The sequence below is a fragment of the Littorina saxatilis genome, linkage group LG10, assembly GCF_037325665.1.
Source record: "Littorina saxatilis isolate snail1 linkage group LG10, US_GU_Lsax_2.0, whole genome shotgun sequence".
NCBI classification, from domain to species: Eukaryota; Metazoa; Mollusca; class Gastropoda; order Littorinimorpha; family Littorinidae; genus Littorina; species Littorina saxatilis.
In genome coordinates this window covers 34,680,204-34,704,814 of record NC_090254.1, presented here as the reverse complement: position 1 = coordinate 34,704,814, position 24,611 = coordinate 34,680,204, and the positions used below count along the sequence as shown (strand labels likewise).

The 24,611-nt window shown below is 43.9% G+C and overlaps 1 protein-coding gene across 1 annotated transcript; it reads left to right on the top strand.

Annotated features, from left to right (window-relative positions):
* The first annotated feature begins 11,654 nt into the window (after nucleotides 1-11,654).
* Nucleotides 11,655-23,829, top strand: LOC138979067 (adipolin-like). The gene is made up of 9 exons (XM_070351879.1): nucleotides 11,655-11,658; nucleotides 12,067-12,083; nucleotides 12,743-12,847; nucleotides 13,602-13,713; nucleotides 17,359-17,399; nucleotides 18,749-18,910; nucleotides 19,846-20,057; nucleotides 21,090-21,168; nucleotides 22,139-23,829. The coding sequence occupies exons 1-9, from the start codon at nucleotides 11,655-11,657 to the stop codon at nucleotides 22,235-22,237; spliced, it is 831 nt and encodes a 276-aa protein (XP_070207980.1). The 3' UTR covers nucleotides 22,238-23,829.
* The last annotated feature ends 782 nt before the right edge of the window (nucleotides 23,830-24,611 follow it).

Genomic DNA, 24,611 nt, shown 5'->3' with positions numbered 1-24,611 from the left:
CACCCTCAGCTCAACCCCATTATTAATTACTCGTCAACGAACACACAAACCAAAGAACCGAATACACTAGCAGCAAATCAATGAACCTGCTCCAGAACTACCCTGTTAGAGATTTGTGACAAGAAAGCGCCAACAAGTGGTGTTTGTTCCCAGCTCACACAGTCTTTCTTCTCTTCTCTAGCTTCCTCTCGGTCCGGGCTCCAACAATTTCCGACCATTAGTATTCCGCGAGAACTAATTCATTCCAGAATCACAATAGACCGTTTTCCCACAATCAGAAATATTCCATTGCTAGCTAGTACGCTAAATATTTTCCGCATTTGCTATCGTTCTCCTCGCCGAAAACCTTAAAGGCACAGTCTTTGCCGTGAAAACAGTCCTGCTAACATCTCAGTTCTGTCCAAGCGGTTGCGTGTGATAAGACCATCACTCCACCTGGATAAGTATCAAAAATCAGCATCCCGTTTTCCTCACTAACAATTTAAAGGCACAGTCCTTACAGCAGTGAGTGACAGCTTAGGGATTTCAAATGTGTTTTCAAGAATTGATTCTTAGTAAATGTGATATGTTTTAGGCTAGTGTTGTTGGTTTTAAGTGCAATTCTTAATTCAAGATTAGTAAATTAGATGTATTTTATGTCTTGTAACCGCCCGACACTGCATGGTAATGTTCCTTGTTTCTATAAGGACAGTAAAATGTTGAGTATTGAGTCTTGAGTCTTACCGTGAAAAGAGGTCTGCTAACATCTTAAAGGTACTGAACTTGTCAAATCCAGGTGCACTTAGCCCCTGGGGCTTTTAGTCATACCTCAGGCAGCTATCCGTTAGAAGAACTACCAAGTGTCATTGACTTGCACCCAAAGAGTCAAGAACTGCGATTTTTTTACGAATTAATTTCGTACTCGGACCGGACCCGGCTGGTCTTGACCTATTTTTGGATCTAAATTTAGATCAGGTAGATCACCACATCATGCACAAAAAGACACGTCACTAGCAAACTTTATTACCAATTCAGTGCCCCATATGGCTTTTTGACCAATCAGGACGGATTCTAGGTGACCTGTTAAATGTTATAACGTTCAGGCAGGGACCCTTTTTGTTTATCAAGCTAAAAATTGACAAAACAAAGTAAAAATTTAAATCAACAAGATCAGAGTGATTTATTCTACAAAATGACACTTCAAATGCTGTCAGATAATACTCTCTTTATCTACAAAAATACCGATAAGCGAGTTTTGTCGGTGGGTGCTTTACGGAACACCAAGGTACCGCCCATCCTCTAAGTGTGAAATGCCGACCCGCTCACTTGAAATCTAAATTACCTAAGTTCGAAAAATCAAGTGAAATTGCGTCACTTGCGTTACGTCAAATGTATCTTTACGTCATTTCCCATCCGTCTTGAGTCGGTTCTAAATCTGTCGCTCTCTATTCAACAAGAAAAGCGAAGCAACCGAAACGCATGTTGAACATTGTTTATCTTGTGAGATTGTTGTGTGTCAAACGCATTTGATCTGTGAATATTCATCACGTCAGGAGTATTACTCTGATTGGCTGACCCAGGTCACGAGAATTCTTTGACTGACAGGCATAATCAGGTAGGAGCGCTCAAGTTCCAATTTTGGCTGTTCTGTCTAATTCGCGGGGTCGCTTCGAAATTTGTTTTGGTCGAATTAAACGGTAATAAAACCGTTATTTCTAATATATGCGGACTGTTAGCAAATGATAACAGTCATGTCTCACAAACGATATCAGCATTCGCCTAAAAGGCTCATGCTTGATATCTTTTTTCTCGACATGCCTGTTATCATTTGCTAACAGTCAGCATATTAGAAATAACTCATAATGTCAGACGTCATCATGAGTTTGTGTAAAACAAAATGGAGGCCGGAATCACTCAGTTGAATCGAACTCCGACCAAACACCACGTAATAACTAGGTTAATTTATGCACTCGCGTGAACAAGAAACTGTCGAGCTTCACAGATGTCGTCGTTGGGTAGTTTTGGGTTTGTTTTACTACCATAGGAGGATTTTTGAACTGTAAATGCACTCAGCTGCAACAAAAACTCAAAACGAAGGCTGTGAGCTGCACTGTGCCTTTAAATGTGGCCAAGCTTTTGCGTGGGATAAGACTATCACACCACTTGGACAAACACCAAAAATTAACATCCCGCTATAATCACTATCAAATTAAAGGCACAATCCTTGCCGTGAAAACAGTTCTGATGATATCTCTGTTTTATCCAAGCTTTTTGTTTGGGATCAATCAATCAATCAATATGAGGCTTATATCGCGCGTATTCCGTGGTTACAGTTCTAAACGCAGGGATTTTTGTTTTGTTTGTTTTTGTATGCAATTTACATCGCGCACATATTCAAGGCGCAGGGATTTATTTATGCCGTGTGAGATGGGATTTTTTTACACAATACATCACGCATTCACATCGGCCAGCAGATCGCAGCCATTTCGGCGCATATCCTACTTTTCACGGCCTATTATTCCAAGTCACACGGGTATTTTGGTGGACAGTTTTATCTATGCCTATACAATTTTGCCAGGAAAGACCCTTTTGTCAATCGTGGGATCTTTAACGTGCACACCCCAATGTAGTGTACACGAAGGGACCTCGGTTTTTCGTCTCATCCGAAAGACTAGCACTTGAACCCACCACCTAGGTTAGGAAAGGGGGGAGAAAATTGCTAACGCCCTGACCCAGGGTCGAACTCGCAACCTCTCGCTTCCGAGCGCAAGTGCGTTACCACTCGGCCACCCGGTCCACACGGGATAAGACCATCACTCTACTTCGACAAGTACCAAAAATCAACATCCCGCTTTAATCACTAACAAATAAAAGGCACAATCCTTACCGTGAAAAAAGTTCTGCTTACATCTCATGTCTGTCCAATCTTATGCGTACGATAAGACTATACCTGCAATTGGACAAGTACTAAAAATCAACACCCCGTCACCCTCACTAACACAGAAAAGGCACAATCCTTACCGTGAAAACAGTTCTGATAACATCTCAGTTCTGTCCAAGCTTTTGTGTTGGATAAGACCACAACTCCACTTGGACAAATACTTAAAATTAACATCTCGTTATCCGCAGTAAAAATAGAATAAAAGGCACAGTCCTTACCGTGAAAACAGTTCTGATAACATCTCAGTTCTGTCCAAGCTTTTGTGTTGGATAAGACCACAACTCCACTTGGACAAATACTTAAAATTAACATCTCGTTATCCGCAGTAAAAATAGAATAAAAGGCACAGTCCTTACCGTGAAAACAGTTCTGCTAACATCTCAGTTCTGTCCAAGCTTTTGTGTTGGATAAGACCACAACTCCACTTGGACAAATACCTAAAATTAACATCTCGTTATCCGCAGTAAAAATAGAATAAAAGGCACAATCCTTACCGTGAAAACAGTTCTGATAACATCTCAGTTCTGTCCAAGCTTTTGTGTTGGATAAGACCACAACTCCACTTGGACAAATACTTAAAATTAACATCTCGTTATCCGCAGTAAAAATAGAATAAAAGGCACAGTCCTTACCGACAAAACAGTTCTGCTGACATCTCAGTTCTGTCCAAGCTTTTGCCTACGATAAGACCATATACCTCCACTTAGACAAATACTAAACCTCAACCTCCTGACCGCTTCCTGTGAGTTTGAACGTTTGATGAATTAATTTTACAGATTGACAAAAGTCACTTTTAAGATATAAATTCATAAACAATGTGCAATCTGTACACCCCCCCCCCCCCCCCCCACTCGGCCACCCGGTACATACGGGAAGGAATGTACATTTAAATAGAACCCCTATTCACATGATTTTGCTCTGTATAGTTTTCGTAGGCTGCTGATTAAAGGAACAATTGCTGCCATCACCCAAATCCATTAATTTTGTGAAAATGCTACACATCCCTGTTGTTTTAGTATTCGAGCTGAGATTTTCACTTGCATCTGTTTCTCGAACATTTTCTGCAAAAAAAGCTTATCGACACGGAAATAAGAAAGAAAGGGACAAAACTTTAACAAGGGGAGCGCATTGGCATTTATTTCTCTCCATTTTATCACCCAAGTGGACTCAACCATGGACTTGAAATTTCACTAGGATCAACCAGACTTGAGTGATATTTGGAGGTCATTACCCCCCCCCCCCCTAAATATTCAGTCATACCGGTAAGTTCTCTAAAATATAAATTTCTAGGGGTTGAGGGGGGAGGGAGGGGGAGGGGGGACCTAATGGCTGGGAGTGAGGTTGGCAGGGATTGTCGTCGAACTTACTGACTGACTATTAGGGTTTAACGTCCTCTTAGACCAATTGTGACAGGTATTGGTAAAACGCTGAAGATATGGTGTGATACTTTGATTCGAACAAGCCCGCTGTGGCTGTCTTCTTCGACACACCAGCATTGGGTTTGTCTCGTCAAAGTATCGAAATACGATAATGATAATTGGAGACGAGAGATGATGCATGCGTGTCTTCGTGTTTTCCAAGCCCTGAGACTTTTGCAGTGAACGTGGGATCTTTTTCGTGCGCATGTGTGCACACGGGGGTGTTCGGACACCGAAGAGAGTCTGCACAAAGTTGACTCCGAGAAATAAATCTCTCGCCGAACGTGGGGATCGAACCCACGCTGATAGCGACCAACTGGCTACAAAGCCAGCGCGCTACCAACTGAGCTACGTCCCCGCCCTGATCGAATATACTTCGGACATGCGTGACTGTAGGTGGCGAAATGACTTCATCAGAAAAGTGGATACAGCAAACACGGTCGCAAGGGGCTCTTTATTTACACACTCTCACCAGTCGGCAGAACTAGTCATTTTACGCGTCAATGCGTGTGCAAATCATCTGACCGTAATACTTGCAAGTCTCGATTCATTGCATTCCTTGAATACTTCTCTGAGACCGCCCGATTCCCCCGTCCTGTTTCAATGAGGTGTCGTTTGTAACTTGATTGGGTACAGCACGCTGCTTCAAATTGAGACGGGAGAGAGAACTTACCGAGATGAATATTCAACATGTGACTGGAGGCGGGGGGAGGGGGGGGGGGAGGGGGGCAGGGACGAAGAGAGTGATATATATATATACTGTTCAAAAAAAGAAACGCATAGTTGCTACTTGCCAAATTTGTTTTATTTTTAGAAAAATTTAACAGAAAATCCAATATTTAGATTATTTGTTTGAAATTTGGTATGGACACAGTTGAATGCACACACAGTTCATTTGCATCTTCAAATCAATCAGTCAATCAATACGATTGGGTGCCGAGGCTGTCAAGTCAGTAGGGGGTGTGACTGCCTTGAGCAGCAACAACTGCCCGGCACCTTCTGGGCATGGACTGGATCAGATGCCGGATATCTTGCTGTGGGATGGTGTCCCACTCCTCCTGAAGTGCCTGCAATAGATCGCGGTGATTTGCCGGCGCTTCTTCTCGCCTGCGCACACGTCTGACCAATTCATCCCAGAGGTGTTCTATCGGGTTCATGTCTGGCGACATGGATGGCCAGGGAAGCACCTGGACATGGTGGTCGGTGAGGAACTGGGTGGTGAGTCGTGCTGTGTGCGGGCGAGCGTTGTCCTGCTGGAATATGGCATCCTGGTCAGCCAGAAGAGGAAGGGCGTGTGGGCGCAGAATTTCCTCCACGTATCGCTGGGCAGTTATGTGCCCTTGGACGTGCACCAGGGTGCTCCTTCCAGCGGTATTGATCGCCCCCCACACCATGACGCCTCCACCACCATGAACGGGTGCCACATCCACACAGTTGGGCGCGTAACGTTCGTTTACTCTCCGGTAGACCCTCCTCCGACCATCATGTCGCTGGAGCAGGAAGTAGGACTCGTCGCTGAACCACACGTGTCTCCAGTGATTCCGGACGGTCCAGCGAAGGTGCTGGTTGCCCCACTGCACTCGGTTCTGGCGATGGCGGCGGGTGAGGACAGCTCCTCTGTTAGGTCTGCGAGCTCTCAAACCAGCTTCATGCAGGCGGTTCCGCACGGTCTGGTCCGATAATCGGTGTGGCCCGGGGAGAGCCTGGACAGAAGATGAGGCCGACAGGAAACGATTCCGGAGGTGGCGGAGCCGTATGAAGCGGTCGTGAGCAGCAGTTGTCGCCCTTGGTCTTCCCGCTCGTGGCAAGTCAGCAACGGAGCCAGTGGCTTGAAACCTGACCCACAGTCTACTGATGGTGCTCTGGGACACGTGGAAGTGCCTGGCGATTGCACTTTGACTTTGGCCTGCTTGTAAACGACCCAATGCAATTTGGCGGTCTTCTCTGCTCAATCGGGCCATCTTTCGTCGCTGAATTGTCGTCTGATTTCTTTGTGGCGAACAATCCGCTTTTATGGGTTTTGGAAGACATGGTGAGAGCTCAATATTCCCCGAGTTTCACGAGATTACACTGAAGCATGACGAGTGGTCATGCCAAATGAGCAATTTTGACATTGTAGCCACTGATAACGCATGCGTCACGTGCAGAGCTCACTTGTGGCAATGGACGAAAGGTCGACGACCAGATAAACATTTTCTGCAGTTTGGTGGATATCCTTGTAGCCATATAACTAAATTAACCAAATATTACAAGCTATGCGTTTCTTTTTTTGAACAGTATATACTGATATGAACAGAGGGAGAGAGAGAGAGAGAGAGAGAGAGAGAGAGAGAGAGAGAGAGAGAGAGAGAGAGAGAGAGAGAGAGACGCGCACACACACACAAAGAGACACGGAGAGAGACAGAGAGAACAGACAAGCAGACAAATAAACAGACTGACCGACAGACAGACCAACGGAGAGGGTAAAACTGAAAGAGAGAAGACGAGAAAAGAGATTGAGAGTAAGAAAGAGAAAGAGGGAGAGAGAGAGAGAGAGAGAGAGAGAGAGAGAGAGAGACTGAGAGAGATAGAGAGAGATATAGAATGGAGGGAGAGCGAGAGAGAGAGGGGGAGCAAGCTAGAGAGAGGGAGAGAGAGAGAGAGAGAGAGAGAGAGAGAGAGGCAGACACACACACACACACACACTGCACACACACACACACACACACACACATATATATGACAAACGGAAACTGAATATTTTAACTTATTGTGAAACACGGAAGATTACAGCGATGATTTTGAACAAGATGAATAATACACAGGCGCCCTTTTCTGTAGCCGTTGTCAAAGGCAGATGGACTCTTAGCCATTTCGAAAATTCGCGTGATAGCCTACATTTCCCGCAATAAAAACCCGAGTGACGAACTAAGTAACAAACACAACGTGCATGGAACGGCAACCGTAAAACAGAAACATATAAACCTGCTGCTGATTAACGAACAGTCGAAAATGTGGTTACCGCTCGTAAAAACAGAAACATTAGAAAATTCTTTTATTTTCTGGCTGTTTCCTCGGATAATAAGGGCCTATTTCCTCGCCGCCATTTGCACGGGGATAACTCTGAATACACACGATAAAGCGTCCGGAGTGGTCTGTCTTGAATTAGGGCAAAACTGCGGCACCTGCGAATGATTGCTCAAATTGCCGTCAGAAGCCAAAACAAGCTGCATAGGTGTGATGATGGCATTCGATCCACATGAACGAATTTGTCTGTTTTTGTCTTTTAGTCTTCTTGTATCTCTGCGGCCGCCTCACTGAGAGTCTGTCATTACTTTTTGTGCTGTATCTACTTTATGTCTATCTCCCCGATTGCCTTTTAGTCACTGTGATTTGTTTGCCTAAGGCCAAAAAAAATAGGTCTGTTTACGGTAACATAGGCCAAAAAAATAGAGTCGGTAGGTCGGGATTTTTTTTTCTCCAAAAAAACATATTTTTACGTTATTTTGCAAACAAAAGATTTTTTTTTTCTTTTTTTCCCCAAATGCCAAAAAAAAGGTCTAGGGTCGCGCGAAAAAAAATAGGGTCGGTCGGGTTACCGTAAACAGACTTATTTGGGGGGGGCCTAATCTCTTTTCTGTTTTTGTTCATCTGCTCCATTTACACCACCCTGCCAGCCCCCCTCCCGCCCCCCCCTTTCGTCTCTCTCTCTTTTGCTCCTAGTCGCATTTTCTCTCTACTGAATATATAAGTAAACAGTATACTATACCTAGTATGATCTAAATACCACAGTGACAACAACGATGACAACAGCAGGGCAATGGCCTGGCAAAAACGAGTAGGAGAGAGAACCAAAACTCGGAAAGTGTGGAAACATCAGGTGATAATTTTCCACACCGGATTCCATCATTCACAGTACAGAAAGAGAGACAAAATTGATGATCCGGAGCAGTGGCAAGAATGATATGCAGCCAGGGAACGTGGATTCTGATCAGTCGATTTTATCAATCCAGACCACCGGGCCACCACCACAGCCTTCCCACAGATTTCCATTCCGTTGCACCTTAACCTATGCCAAGCATGCGCACGCGCATGCCTGCATGTGTTTATCCGCGCGCGCAGTCCTCGTGCAAGTGTTTCTGCCATAATGGCCGCAAATTGGGGGAGAGTTGGACCGATTTTCGCCGCTTCTCCTGCTCCGGTCTTTATCCCTTTTGGCACATTTCAGCGGTGGTCGCTCTTAGAAAAAATAAACCGTCGACTTCCTCATTTGTTGGGGAAGGTAATAGCACTGGCAGCAAAGGAATGAATGATAGGGAGAGGGATAGGGGAGAAAGAGGCGGGATCGGGTGGGGGAAGGGGTTGGCCGGGTGATGGGTGATGAGGGTGGGGGGGTCTCAGGTGGGAGTAATGGAACATGTGTATTGGTTTAAACATAAGTTTATTTAACAAAAGTTACAATCAGGACATGTATACAAAATACACAGGTAACAGCAACAAACTAGAAGGTAAAAGTGGTGTTCCTGCATGGACAGTACAACGTAAGGCGGTAACAGCTGAACAATTCGTTTAAATAAACCAAATCTATTAACAACATAATAAACGTTGCATAATCATTATAAAGAAAGACAGTAAAAGGAAGGAAGGAGGGGAAGAAGAGGAATAAAAAGAAGAGGGATGGGTAGGAGATGTGGAGATATTAACTGAAGTTGAACGAACATGTGTATTGAAGGGTTTAAACAATTGTGGTGCAATGCTATGCTGCTGTCTTCTTTCTCGACTATTCAACTGTGAGGTTTGAACTTCCAACAGGTGGTATGATGTAACCGCACATGGACGATCCGCGAACGTGCCCTCGACATGCTATGGGAAAACAGAGTCTTCTTCTTCTTGTGCGTTCATGAAAACCCCACGTACAGTCATGGTTTTGCACGACTGAGTAACTTTTTACGCGTATGATCGTGTCGCCCCCCCCCCCCCCCCTCTCTCCCTTGACCTACCCGATCCCGAGCATTCCCGAGGGCGTTATTATTTTTATATACCCTGGTCAACGTGGCATGGGTGTCATGGACAACTGGTTTGAGAGGAAAGTAAAATGTGTACAGGCTGAGGGGGGAGGGAGGGGGGGGGGGTGTTCTTCCGAAAACTGGAGTAGACAGATTGGTTGTAAGTGTTGAGGAAAACCCAGATTGCAAAACATGATAAGTGGCTCTCGTATCCACTACGATATTGCGCCCGTCGGAGGCCCGAGTCACCAGCAAGGACATCGTGGACAGAGCCAAGTTAACCTCCGACTGAGACGGTCCGCTGTTATGTAGACCGGCACTAGCCAACTATACCATCAAAAAACAAGAAAGGCAGGTTGTTGGAACGTTTGTTATTGACAAAACAATACATTCACAAATATATCGACCCAACGGTCTTTTAAGTGCACAGACAAACAATTAAAAACGAAAACTTATTTGGCTGATTTTATCTTCCGCCAGCCATGAAGCCGCAAGCGTTGGGTCGATATATTATTTGTGAATGTATTGTTTTGTCAATAACAAACGTTCCAACAACCTACCTTTCTTGTTTTTTGATTCTGAATTTTGGAACGTTGGCAGTCTCTTTGTTTTTGGATCAACTATACCATCACTTCTGCTGTCACCGAAGAAACAAAAGGTGTGTCGATTTTCACACCACACCGATGCAGCAGCGAGAGAAAGAAAGATGATCGCTTTTCTTTGACGTACCTGATGTTAGGGAGTCGAGGGCACAGGATATGCGCTGAGGTGCGTGGCTGTCGTACCTGGCGATATTTACCTGAATTCGACTTGCATAACCTAGCCTAACGTTTATCCGCTGCCTTGAAGGTCGCATGCCGGGACGGGATGCTTTCTTCTCCTCTTTCTGTCTGTCACGTTCAGCAAAACCTCAGTTTCAGAACAGATGTATTCCCCCCCCCCCCCCCCCAAATCGGAGTATGACTGCCTAAAAGGTGGGGAAAAAACAGCCATAGAAATATAGCTCACTTGTGCCTTTGAGTGTACGTGGTAGTTGAAGAACACGAACGCAGAAGAAAAAGAAGAAGAAGAGAGAGAGAGAGAGAGAGAGAGAGAGAGAGAGAGAGAGAGAGAGAGAGAGAGAGAGAGAGAGAGAGAGAGAGAGAGACGGACAGACAGACAGACACGCAAACAGAGACAGAGACAGAGAGGAAGAGAGACAGAGACAGACAGACAGACAGACAGAAAGAGAGACAGAGACAGACAGACAGACAGACAGACATTTTTTTCAGACAGACACGCAGACAGACAAAAGTAGTGACAGACAGAAAGACAGGCAGGCAGGGGTAGTGAGAGAGAATCAGACAGACGATAGGTGTCTCTGTCAATGTTTTAGTCCACTGTATTGTCTGTTTATGCGGGTCTGAGTCTACACTAGCACTGCTCAAATAATCTCTGTCTGTGTGTGTGTGTGTGTGTGTGTGTGTGTGTGTGTGTGTGTGTGTGTGTTTTTGTGTGTCCGCGCGCGCGCGTGTGTGTGAGTGTGTGTGTGTGTGTGTGTGTGTGTGTGAGTGTGTATGTGTGTGTGTGTGGTATGAAAGAAAGAGTTCAACTCTCAAGAAAAGGTTGTTCTTTGAGGGCAGCCTTCTGCTCTCCAGCCGAACTAATAGGCTGCTGCCCTTTGGTTAAGTGGTTCCACCTACAACCCCCCCATGTACCCTCTTTCTCCCCGTGCACCCACTACTGTGCCGTGGCATTAGCAGGGTTCAAATCCAACAGGCGTGGGGTTCACGGACTGGAAAAGTGTTTCGCGAGTGAAAAAGTCACGCTGTACACAAGTCATTTGCTTGGTGTAGCCTCTGTCGTTGATTTTCCCTTCCCGGGTTCTTATTCGACTTGCAATGTTTTAAGGTTCGATTCTGGTCTTGGGTGGAAAAAGAGTACACTACCGTTGTTTTTCTATCTTTAAGTCTGTCTGATAAGGGGGAACACTTTTATTTGGATTCATAAATGTAAACAATGACAAAACCTACGGCGTGTTAATTAAATAAAAGGGAGTTGTACGCTTTATGCCGGGCTGTGGATAAGCATTGTAAACTGCCTTCTTCGAGGAAAACAAACTCTCACACACTCTCACACACGCACGCACACACACACACACACACACACACACACACACACACACACACACACACACACACACACCTCAGTGCAGCAAAGTACTCTAATAGGGAAAATTAAACATTTCAAGTCCGTTCAAAACAGTGACAAAATCTTCCCAATTCATGCCTTTGGCAGTTTTCAGCCTCTTCTCTCCCAGCCAACGCTAACATATTTCCCTGACTGGTAACCATGGGTGGGCCAACTGGGACTGATTTTAGAAAGTGTAACGTAACTTAAAAGTCACACACCAGGAGGGTAACCAAAGAGAAAACCTTTCCTTGTTTCCGCTCCGGTATTTTACACACTTTCAAGGCGCCGGAAGTTGGATAAATACATCAACAGGAAGTGGAGAATTTTACGTCATAGGTCTTGTTCCGCCATTTCCATGGCTTCGACATTGGAGGTCTTTCGATTTGTGAAAGAAGTTTTAAAAAAAAAAAGGGGGTGAGGGGGGAGAAGAAACGGAAAGGCGTCTAACAGACTGAGAATGAAAGCATGCGATTCGTTTTGTTCCAAGGAAAGCAGTCACACACAAGAAGCGCTCTTTGAATGAAAACACCGCACTGTGAAGTGTGAATTGTAAGGGTGTGCTTGTTTACAGTTGTAAAGCAGTTTGTGGTACGTGGTGTGTGCGTGCTTGTGTCCGTTTGTGCGTACGTGTTTGCATGGGTATGTGCCACCGTGTGTGTGTGTGTGTGTGTGTGTGTGTGTGTGTGTGTGTGTGTGTGTGTGTGTGTGTGTGTCTGTGTCTGTGTCTGTCTCTGTCTCTGTCTCTGTCTCTGTGTGTGTCTCTGTGTCTGTCTGTCTTTGTCTGTGTGTCTGTCTGTCTGTTGGTCGGTTGGTCGGTCGGTCGGTCTGTGTCTGTGTCTATCTGTGTTTTCTGAATTAATTTCTCATGTGGACACTGGTGTCATTAATATTAAGAAATGAATTCAGCAAAGGCATTCCATATCTACACAGAAAGTAGCCAGGCCGTCAAATAATGGTATGTTTTAAAGTTGAAGGACGCTGTGATCCCATGTTGACCCCTGGGTTGAGGTGCACGAAGCAAAATTGGGTGCCACCCACACGGGTGAGAAAAAATTGATTGGTTGAAATCACAACAAATCTCAATGTGAACCAATCCAACACCTCGGCTGGTACCCACCCGGTTGGTAACTTTGTCGTGCACCTCGGCCCAGGACAGATCTGCGATGGCTGACGTGATGTTTCATGAGAAGGTAGATACCTTTAGATCAGAGGCTAGAGTACATTTGCATGTGTTCATGTACTTCCAGACATGGCCAAGAAGAAAATCCATCGACCCCAAATACAGCTGGGACCGGTTCCAGAACAGACAGCCAAAGAGAAAGAAGAAAAGGAGAAACAAGAAAGCTATGCTGGTGAGTTTTTGACAAAAGCGACGTAGATTTTTTTTTTTTTTTTTTTTTGGGCAGGACAGCTCCTATTTCTATACCCTCTCTCTTTCTTGTTTTCTCTTTCTCTCTCCCCTCCGTCTCTGTCTGTCTGTCTGTTTTTCTGTCTGTCTCTGTCTCTGTCTCTCTTTCTCTCTCTCTCTCTCTTTCTCTCTCTTTCTCTTTGTCTCTCTGTCTCTCTGTCTGTCTCTCTCTCTTTCTGTCTCTCTCTCTCTCTCTCTCTCTCTCTCTCTCTCTCTCTCTCTCTCTCTCTCTCTCTCTCGCATACCTATGCTTATCCTGTTCCCCTCGTAAAATAAAGAATTGTCATGGTCATTGTCAATAAATAAAAGAATTGTCATTGACACATGTCACGTCAACCACCACAGATTTCTTCAGAAGGATGCCCTAATTGTTCACGGCCGTGTGGAAGCTCGGCCACCACTTTACACATTTTTTTTATACTTTTGTTATACTTTCTTATACAGTGGAACCCCCCTTTAAAGACCTCCAAGAATCTGAGAAAATCAGGTCTTAAACAGGAGTGAGTCTTAAAATGGGGGTAATTTTACAGAGGTTAACAACACAAAGTCTGAGAAAACAAGGTCTTAAAAAGGAAGGAGTTTTAAATTTTGGGGTCTTAAAAGGGGGTTCCCCTGTGCACAGACATCATCTCAAGTTCTGTGGCTCTGTAACATGAAAGCACATATGCTAAGGCTTGACCATTTTGTTCTGTTTTCAGCATGGTCCGCGAGGACCGCCCGGAGCACGTGGTCCTCCTGGACCTACCGGACCACCTGGCGCCGAAATGACCAAGGAGGATTTACTGAAAGAGTTCAAATCTCTTATCAAAGGTTAATGTTTAAAGTAATGAATTGGGAGATTGGCAAGACTGATGACTATTTTTAATCTGTTGTTTTCACGTGTTGTCACTAAAGCGGAATCCGCTGCGGTGGGCATTTCTATGACGGCTTACTAGTGCCAAAACCTCATAATTGTAATTATCAAGGGAAAATTAGTAATTTTCCCTTGATAATTACCATTTTCACGTGTTTATTACTAATTTTCCCGGGAAAATTACTAATTTTCCCGGAATTATTACTAACTTTCACCTGTTAATTACTAATTTTTAGTTTTGGCTCACTTCCTGACGGATTGCTAGTGCCAAAACTAAAAATTAGTAATTATCCCGTGAAAATGAGTAACTAACGAGTGAAAACAGTAACTGACAGCGTTAATTAGTAATTATCACGTGATAATGGGTAACCCCAGGTTTTGGCACTAGTAAGCCGTCATACATTTCTTATCCCCACACACACACAAAAACCCAGCTTATACGCACTTACAACAACTTGGCTCAATTGCTAGTATATTATTCACCCTTTAAAATCTGTTTATCGTTCACAGCTCATACGCACTTACAAAAACAGACACATAACAACTTTAACGTCACGGCTTTTTTCTCTTCTCAATTTCTACTAACTACATGTAATACACCCTTTAAAATCTGTTCAAACCGGACAATCCGTCTCTTATGAATTCTACGGGTGATTTACGGCTGACAAGGCGATAGAGACTGAGGGCTCTCGGGGATCATACTTAACACCCCATAAAGTCTCCTTCTCGCTTGTTTTGTGAAGCGGGGGCTCTTTTTAGGGGTCGCTATCGCCTCAGGTCTCGCGCCGCGAGATTTGGAACGGGAAGTGGTCGTTTGATGTCGTCGCCATGTCTAAGACTCCCACTTCTCCTATCTCGAGTTGTTTTCACCTGAAAACCTTCCCCTTGTGGAAGCTTGAAGGGAAAGCTACGAGTGAATGTGGGTGTTGGTAGGAAGAGCGTTTTGATGGGGTCAGAGACTTTGATGAACCCCTGTCTGTGAATCAACTTCTGATTGTGGAGTTTCGGGCAGTTACGCTGATGGGGTCTATGTCGACAAAAAGAGTGGTATTCCCTGTAAGTGGAGTTCCTTTATACAGGAAATCCCTCAGGGTGGAGTTTTTCAATAAAACTTGCAAACAATACTCGAATTTCTAAGAAGTATTAAAAAAAAAAGATAGACAAACATCAAATTCTACCGATGTCACTAAGCATCACGTGACTTTCAGCGATATCAGCGAAACGCTACAGGAACTACACCTTGGGGTATTCCCTGTATACAGGGAATATACCACCTACAGGAACTCCACCTACAGGGAATCCCACTCTTTTGGTCGACATAGACCCAATCAGCGGCAGTTACCGGTTCAGTTGTGGTGGTGCTGGTTTTGTTTTGCACTCTGTTTCTGTTAGTGCGGTGGTTTTATTCTCTTGTGAGTTTTCAGTAAATCTTTAACTGGAGTATTTCGGGATTTACGAAAAGGGTTTTACAAATCAAATAAGAGGGTTACTAATTTGCAGGAATAACAGCCGTTAAAAGGGTAATAATGGAGAGAAAAAAAAGCATGTAATGTTGTGCCCAACTCCTGGAATTGCCAAATTAGCGGAATCGGCAACTATATTTTGCCCATTTCGCGAAATCGATAAAACGCTGCCCATTCAAACATGTTCTAGCGACCACCTCTTAATAACGACCACCCCTCAATAACGACCAGCCCTCAACAACGACCACATCTCGATAACGACCACCTCTCGATAACGACCACCTCTCAATAACGACCACCTCTCAATAACGGCCACCTCTCAATAAGGACCACCTCTCAATAAGGACCACCTCTCAATAACGACCATCCATCAATAACGACCATCTCTCAATAACGACCACCTCTCTATCTCGACCACCTCGCAATAACGACCACCTCTCAATAACGATCACCTCTCAATAACGAATACCTCTCAATAACGACCACCTCGCAATAACGACCACCCTCAATAACGACCATCCATCAATAACGACCACCTCTCAATAACGGCCACCTCTCAATAACGACCACATTCTCATTACGACTACCCCAAAGCCAAAGGACCCCCGAGGAGGTTTTTTTGGTCTATAACTGAAATTCACATTTGATAACAATTACCTGTCTATTAGTACCCGGTTTTGTTGGTTCGACAGTATCAAAAGTTCATGACCAATGCAGGGCGTTGTTTTTGTTCGCTCACCGGGTGCATGTATATTCGTTTTATTACCTGAGATAAGGATGATAAAAAAAGATGCCCGTTTAGGTTTTCAAAGAGAAAAAATCCGGTGCAGTTCCATATCTCACGTGTCCATCTTTCTGAAAAGTGCTATCACGCTCATTTAGAAATTGCTTCAGAAATTAACCCAGTAATATCCAGATCTTTTTGCAACATCGTTATATTGCCGTCGTAACTTTGTACCGGAGCTAATAATCATAGTGTGTCTCACTGCGTGCATTATATTTCCCTAAATATATAACATTTATAACTGTGGCCTTGTTTATGAGCAACGATTACGATATCGTTCTTGATCGGCATGTCGACGTTTCCAAGTCAGAGTAGAATTACGCGTGGTAGATAGAGAATATTGACTAATTATTTCCTCTTTCAGACTCTCTGAGGTTGAAGGATACGTTTTTTGTTCTATTTAAAACCTATTGAGTTCGCTGTATCCAGGAGATTTTGGAAGTTAGGACGGGGTGGGGGGAAAGCGGGGGGTTGGTGGCGGTGTGTGGATCTGGGGGGGGGGGGGAGGAAGTGCATTTGTGGAGACACTTGCACGAGTGAGATTAATCTGAGGAAGGGGGCGGGGGGAGGGGGTACAGGGTGGTGGTGGTATGGGGATCTTCGGGGGGGGGGGGGGGCATTGGGAAGAAGGGGAAAGGGTACACTTGCACGAGTGAGATTAATCTGAGGAAGGGGGCGGGGGGGGGGGGGGGGGAGTACAGGGTAGTGGTCATATGTTGATCTTGGAGGGGGGGGGGGGGGCATTGGGAAAAAACGGGAAAGGGGGAAAGAGAACCTTTGCACGAGTGAGATGAATATAAAGAATTGGGATACGACATGACGGAGGTCCAGACGAAGAGCATACATGTTTTGTTGATGTAATTTATTGATATCTCAGTATGTTTCAATAGGCGTGCGTGTGTATACAAGCTCTGTGCTTGCCTCTTTGATTATTAGTTTCTGTTTGCAAAATGGCGTCGGTTCAATCAAAATTGAATTTAATCTACCTGGCCAGGAGAAATATTTACATCTCGGGACAATATATCTTTGAAGACATAGATAAAAGTATATCATGTGAATATTTTTTACAGAATGCTTATAGATTACCCAAAACACAGCATTTCGAATTTGAAAAACCGAACGTTTAAACATTGATTTTAAAGTATATTTAGTGCGTGGTGACATGATTCCAAACAACAAAACGATGTTTATAACTGTGATTTGAGACAGCCCCCCCCCCCCGCGCCCCCCCCCCCCCCCCCCCCGCGCCCCCCCCCCCGCGCCCCGCCCCCGCGCCCCGCCCCCCCCCCCCCCCGCGCCGCGCCCCCCCCCCGAGGAATATGCCTTAAAACAGTGTTTTCTTCGTTTCTGTGCAGATATGGCCGAGAAGCGCGCGGAACAACTGTTGACAGAAAGGGTAAGAAAACTGTGTATTACAAATCAGTCCTTTTTTTCCTTCGAAAAAGATTGAATCTTGTTTTAAATATTAAAGGCACAGTCAGCCTCCCGTAAACCATCACTGACACTGTCAGGCTTTTACACACAGTACAAACACCCTTTCGAGCACCGGAAATGGCTGTTCGATGGGTTTTGCAAGTAGAAATGTGCTTTATTTCACCAAATCAGCTCGTATTTGGTATGGGTACGGGATTTTAAAGGACGAAGGAGTCATAAGAGGTGCAAAGAAGTGCAATTTGGGAGTAGAATAAATCTTTCGAGCCAGTAGACAAGAGAAGGTCATATTTGAGAGATGCGCGTAGGCGGAGCTTTCCGACAAGCGAATGATACAGCAGATTAATCATTCGTTTTGATCAGAAACATAGTCTCTAGTTTTTATGAATGAGTTTTTTAATTAAAACAATCACGAGAACTCTGCGTAAAGAGCGAGCAATTTTCAAAGAATTAGTTTTGCGTGGTTTATCTTACCCCTGAGCCATCGTGAACCCGTGTGATCCACTTTCCTTTTTTTCGCAATTTAGTCGCCAGTTTGTGATTTCAATTCGACTCGCTGTATATCTGCAATAGCACGTTATTCTGTACCTCTGAATCTAAAACGCAACAAACGGCTGCGAGACACACGAACTAGAGCGGTGGCGGTTGACTGTTCAGGGGAACTGGCGCTATGCAGAACCGTTGTCTGCTAACGAGAGACACGTTTTGCGTGACACGTACGTTTCCGGGCTTTTCTTTTTTCAAACTTTCAAAACTTCGAATTGTTCTGATCTTGTCTTGATGAAAAAAGAATTATTTTATGATTTAAGAATGTTTGTGTTACAAGCTGTCAGTTTATTATTTAGATTTTAAAAGTTAGGTCTAGCACCAAAACGAGGCATCTGATAGTTCGTTCGGATAGTCCACGATAATAAATTCTTTGAAAATGTCTCACTCTCGACAAAACCAGGATGTTCCCGTTCGGTGGAAGTATGCTTGGACTGTATGTAGCGGCTCGGGGAGCTCTGTGATGGTTTACGGGAGGCTTACTGTGCCTTTAAATCATTCTTTTATGGTGGAACTACGATCAGGTCGTAATAGTTGACTTTACTTCCGAATACTTTCTAAGGTCCTCTGTTTTCCACTGTCCGCCTGCCTGTCCTCGATTCTTCATCTTTGCCGCCTTTTTATCATGCGCATACAATTGCATTTATGTTTTGAATTCAAACGTGAATAGTCAATTTTTACAATACCTGTCCTTGTCTTTCTGTACTCGATTTGTCAAGTTTTTGTCCACTTGTATAATGTTACATTTTTCTAAAAAAAAATCTTCAGTGTGAAGCTTGCACGTTACTGCTGAATGGCAGTTACTCACTTCCGCCGGAAGTTGACCAGATGTTATTGGTTCCCCGCGTGACCGCAGCCTTCAACATGCGCCTGCGCAGAAACGTCAACGTGGAACCTGAGACGTTTGTGGAACTGAAGAAATTTTACCAGGTAAATCAGACATGTTAACATCCGCCGAAAGCGGCGTATGGCTGCCTGAATGGCGTGGTCAAAACGGTCATACACGTAAAACGCCACTCGTGCAAAAACATGAGTGAACGTGGGAGTTTCAGCCCATGAACTAAGAAGAAGAAGAAGAAGACCTGGTAACATCCTTGGGACATTCTATAATTTAGTTTTTGGTAGTGTTCAAGACTAATGTCTCAAGTTCAAGGAAATTGTGACAAGGTAGCCATTTTTGAAGACGGAAAGAAGCGTGGCATTGTGTTGAAACTGAGGCAAAATCGGAGTGAAAAGCAATAATTTTGACTTTTGATTAGTTTCGTGGACTTCAATTTCAAGTTCAAGGAACTGCGGACGGAGAAAAATAATTTGGGACACTGTTCCTGAATTTAATTTAGCTGGCTTTTGTGTGTGTGTGTGTGTATGTGTATGTGTTTGTGTGTGTGTGTGTGTGTGTGTGTGTGTGTGTGTGCGTGTGTGTGTGTGTGTGTGTCACGGTGTGTGTGTGTGTGTGTGTGTGTGTGTGTGTGTGGTAGTGGTTTTTTTTTTCTTTCGATGTTTCCGGCCTTGAACGATGAGCCTGTTTAGGTCCACCCTTATTTACCTGACTTGAACTACCTGGAAACGTTGCGGATGACCTGTTCTGCCATCTATGTTGACAAATGTTTCATTAAAACGATATTTTTGCCGTTTTTTTTTCTCGAAATAACGTCCTTTCACCACGATTTTATAGTCCTTTCCGGCGGCCTTTCCCAGCCAAAATGAGGGCGGGCAGAATGTTAATTGACGTCAATGATGATTTAAAACCTATCCAGTTCTACCGATTTGATGTATACGTCCATGCTTGTGTGAAGCAGGCACGCTCACTGACATGATAATTCTCGCGTCATGATAATTCTCGCGTCCTAATCTTTCCCTTGCAGCCGTTTGGCAGTGGAGCGTTCCAAAGGGGTCAGGTGTTCAAGTCACGTGAGGGGAGATTCCTGGCACCACGTGACGGCCTGTATCAGTTCGCGGCTCATTTGCATCTCAAGCTTCGTCACAAGGGCAAGAGAGGGCGCGCGCGGAAGCGTCTGCGCAAGCGTGACTACGTCAAAATCCAGATCTGCATCGATTCGTTATGCGAGAAAAATATGTGAGTTCCTTCAGTCTGGCGTGTCTGCACTCGCTGTTTTATCGCCTTATGGGCGTGTCTCTGTTTGTTTGTTTGTGTGTCTGTGTGTGTGTCTGTGTGTGTGTCTGTGTGTGTGTGTCTGTGTGTGTGTCTGTGTGTGTGTCTGTGTGTGTGTCTGTGTGTGTGTCTGTGTGTGTGTGTCTGTGTGTGTGTCTGTGTGTGTGTGTCTGTGTGTGTGTCTGTGTGTGTGTCTGCCTCTCTCTCTCGTTCTCTCTCTCTCTGTCTCTCTCTCTCTATCTTTTTCTGTCTGTATCTCTGTCTCTCTCTGTCTCTGCCTCTGTCTGTCTCTTTCTCTGTCTCTCTCTCTCTCTCTTTCTGTCTCTTTCTCTGTCTTTCTGTCTGTCTGTCTCTCTTTCTCTCTCTCTCTGTCTCCCTCTCGCTCTGTCTGTCTTTTTCTCTGTCTGTCTGTCTGTCTCTCTCTCTCTTTCTCTCTCTCTGTCTCTCTCTTTCTCTCTCTCTCTGTCTCTCTCTCTGTCTGTCTCTTTGTCTGTCTATCTCTCTGTCTCTGTCTCTCACTCTCTCTCTCTCTCTCTCTCTCTCTCTCTCTCTCTCTCTCTCTCTCTCTCTCTCTCTCTCTCTCTCGAAATGAAGTTGTCTTTGTCCCCGCTTTACCGCGTTCTTGATGGTCATTTTTTGAATTATTTTTTCATGAAACTTGTTTCATCATGATCATCCAAGCATCTTGTTTGCAGGAAATATGTCTCTGTCTCTGTCACTCTGTCACTCTGTCTTAGTGAAGGTACATTTATATCTCTGTATCAGTGTTTTTCAGAACATGCTCAAGATGTGTTTATAAAATAAACAAACAAACAAACAAATCCAACAAAAAATATCAATCTTGATGATTGGTTAGTCACCTTAATTTTCTAGTTGGTATGTGAACGATCAGTCTTCCAATATAATTTTCTTTGAATTGTTCAGAATGTTTTCTTATTTGTTTCGTTTTCGTTTTTGTTTTTTGTAATATTTTAATTTTCATACGGTCTTTTGTAGGTCGTTAGAATACATCAGTGGCTTGGAAAGCAACAGTCGCGTTTTCACCGTCAGCCTCAACGGAATGCTTGAGATGAAGGTACGTAACTCTCAACTCATTCTTAGTCTCGTACAAGATTACTGATTACGGCCCTTTAATGCGCACGGACTTTTTTGCGCATTGTGATGTTTTATTTTCTGAAAGTCAGTCCCTTTTTCCGACACTTTCCTTCAAAATAATCTTGTAAATTTGTATTTGCCGGTGCTGTGTATATAATCTGAATAAACTCTGCTGATAAACAAATAAATACGTACAGATTTTTTTTTTTGTAATCTGGCACCAAGAAAGCTTGAAGACTGCAGTTTTGCGTCAAGAAATATGGTTTCGTTAATTGTTATAAAGGTAACTCGATTTATAAGCAACAAGGAGCTTTTACTCGCTACTACACATTTGCTAAGTTCAAGTTCATCGCTTGGAAAAAAACGAAACACGCAAAGCAAGGGAAGCAACTGCAGAAGAAACCAAGATAATAATCTCCCTGGAACCAAGATAATAATCTCCCTTGAACCAAGATAATAATCTCCCTTGAACCAAGATAATAATCTCCTTTGAACCAAGATAATAATCTCCGGGATCCCTAGAACCAAGATAATAATCTCCCTTGAACCAAGATAATAATCTCCTTTGGACCAAGATAATAAGCTCCCTTGAACCAAGATAATAATCTCCCTTTTATCCAAGATAATAATCTCCCTTGAACCAAGATAATAATCTCCCTTGAACCAAGATAATAATCTTCCTTGAACCAAGATTTTTTTTTTTTTTTTTGCTTAACGCCCAGCCGACCACGAAGTTGAACCAAGATAATAATCTCCCTTGAACCAAGATAATAATCTCCCTTGAACCAAGATAATAATATCCCTTGAACCAAGATAATAATCTCCCTTGAACCAAGATAATAATCTTCCTTGATTATTTATTGCCTGCACGATTTTTTTATAGCTGGAATCAGCAGGATGATGGATTATGGTGTGTTGAAATATTGTGATCTCCATTTCTCTCGTTCCAGAGCAAGCAGTATGCCTCTTTGTACGTAGACAACGCCTCTCGCGCCCTTGTGAAAGTCATGAACGGATCGGACTTCACCGGAATTCTCTTCGGTGTATGATCCGCCATTTTCAAACGTGCTTCAAAAGTCTTCATCTCCGCGTGAGAGATAAACCTTGTACACTCAGAACACATACTTCAAAAGACGATCAGCGGGCCGAAATATGGGTATAGTTAACAACCTTGTTGTTGGGTGTGCGAGCACTGCAGAACACAGACTCCAAAAGACGACCAATGCGGCGAAATATGGGTATAGTTAACAACTTTGTTGTCTGGTGTGCGAGCAGTCAGAGCATAAACTCCCAAAGACGATGAGCGTGGCAAAATATGGGTATAGTAAACAACCTTGTTGTTTTGGTGTGCGAGCAAAGCACACACTCCAAAAGACGACCAACGTGGCAAAATATGGGTATAGTAAACAACCTTGTTGTTTGGTGAGCGAGCAAAGCACACACTCCAAAAGACGATCAGCGTGGTGAAATAAGGGTATAGTAAATGCTTTGAAAACCGTTCACGACCTACGTCTTTGAGAAAGGTCTTTGTGAAGTCTGGTCTCGTACGGTTGATACTTAGAAGACAGTGTCCAAGTTCAGAAAAGGTGAGCGATTGATGGATGATCCATTTTTCGCATGATGCACTTCAGATAGAGTCTGGTTGTGTTTAAAACTGGGGAAAATGCGAGTATCTTGACCAGAGTGCTGAACTGTGAAGGATGAGTCTTCGTCGTCTACTAAGCCAGCATGCAGGAAGAGCTTTCAATACCTTTAGTTGTGATCAGAAGTGATCATTTGCTCCAACCCTGGTGAAATAATTATTCTGTGGTGGCCGAGCTAGTACTAAGTGTTTGATTGTGTGAAAACATTCTTCTGTACACAGTGACCGATTTTGAGGATGACAGAGACCCATCTTCTCAAGTGGACGCACTGAAAGCAGTCACATACTTTCTGTCCATAAAAAAATATTATCTGGAAGAATGTCCCTTATCTCCCGAAAGTCAGTTTGTGGTTGTCTCTGTGGAGACAATGGCTGCTACTAAATAAGCAAGACTCCAGTGGTTTTATGCAGTGTAACGTGTGTTGGGCTACAGAAGCACAAGCAGAGAATATACCTCGCAGTTTTCTTTTCTCAGCAGCGGACAGCAACTTTAGACTGGTGGAAATGACGAAGAAACAAAAATTACATCATCATTTCACCACCTACATCAAGCGTTGATTTTCATGGAGTTCTAGAGGCCCTAATGAAACTGTAGAAAGTGAAAGAGTGATGTGAACATACTTGAATAGAACACGTATTTGCTTGAATATATCTGACTTACCTCGGGTCTTGTGAGCAAATGATTAAGGTAGACCTTTATGGACGCAGTTTGACCTATTAGGTTTGGATTTCAGTGGACGGTTATATATATATATATATTCAGCAGCAATTTGGTCGCTCTGTGTACATTTATTTGAACGTTGTAACTTTGGTCATACTGTTCGTTGTGCTTGACAAAGTGGACTAGACAGGAGACTGACGTTAGCATCACACACATTGCGGATACATGTGCCGCACCTGAATTGCACTGCTCAGGGGCGGATCACATAATTTTTAAGGGGGGCGGGGGGTCAGAATTACTGTCAGGGACATTTCGACGACTCGAAGCGCTTAGTTGAGGGTGCGAAGCGTTCGAACCTCCTTGGGGGGGGGGGGGGGGGGGGGTCACCGTCACTTTGAAGTCAAAGGCCGGCTCCTAGGGGAGTTCCGGGGGCATGCCCCCCCCCCCCCGAAAAATGTTGATAAAAAATAAGAAAAATGGAGCAATCTGGTGCAATATAAACCATCAGTTTTTTTTTAAGTTTTAATTTTAATTCTTTATTTTTTATAATTTTTTTTTGTTTAGGCTAGGGGGTGTTTCCGGAAACCCCGAAAGCCCCCCCCCTGGATCCGCCCCTGCTGCTGAAATGTGTACGACATGTTTCGAGCAACTTCTGTCGAAAACTGAAGAGAGTTTTGTCAGACGTCCCTTGTGACATTACGGTCAGTGACCTTCTGGTCTTGGAGTTGTGAACATCTTGAGATCTTTGTCGACTGTTGGAAGCAAACTTGGTCAGTCTCAGATTCCTCTGACAGACAGATATGCACGAACAACGAGGTTGAGTTTAGTGATATTTCCTGCACAGAGTTGGTGTGGAAAACATCGTGACATTGTGGGTGAAACAGTGAATATTATTGACATTTGTAATGCTAGCCGAGCATCAGTGCGTGTAAATACGATATGTGTAGACAAGGGTGTCTATCATTCTCTGTAAGACACATTGTTTTCTGACAGATGTTCTAGCAAGTTTGTGTGTGTCTTTTTTATGAACACTGACACTGTTACATAGTTGTATTGTTTTTATATCCACACGCAAAAGTCGAGCGTTTTAAAGGGCAATGTTTGTTTTTGTTGTTGTTCT

Bases quoted from the DNA above. Each gene is read 5' to 3' on its own strand.
- LOC138979067 (XM_070351879.1), top strand. The intron at 17,400-18,748 runs GTAAGAAAACTG...AAAAATCTTCAG, and splicing joins AACAACTGTTGACAGAAAGG to TGTGAAGCTTGCACGTTACT. The intron at 18,911-19,845 runs GTAAATCAGACA...TTTCCCTTGCAG, and splicing joins AACTGAAGAAATTTTACCAG to CCGTTTGGCAGTGGAGCGTT.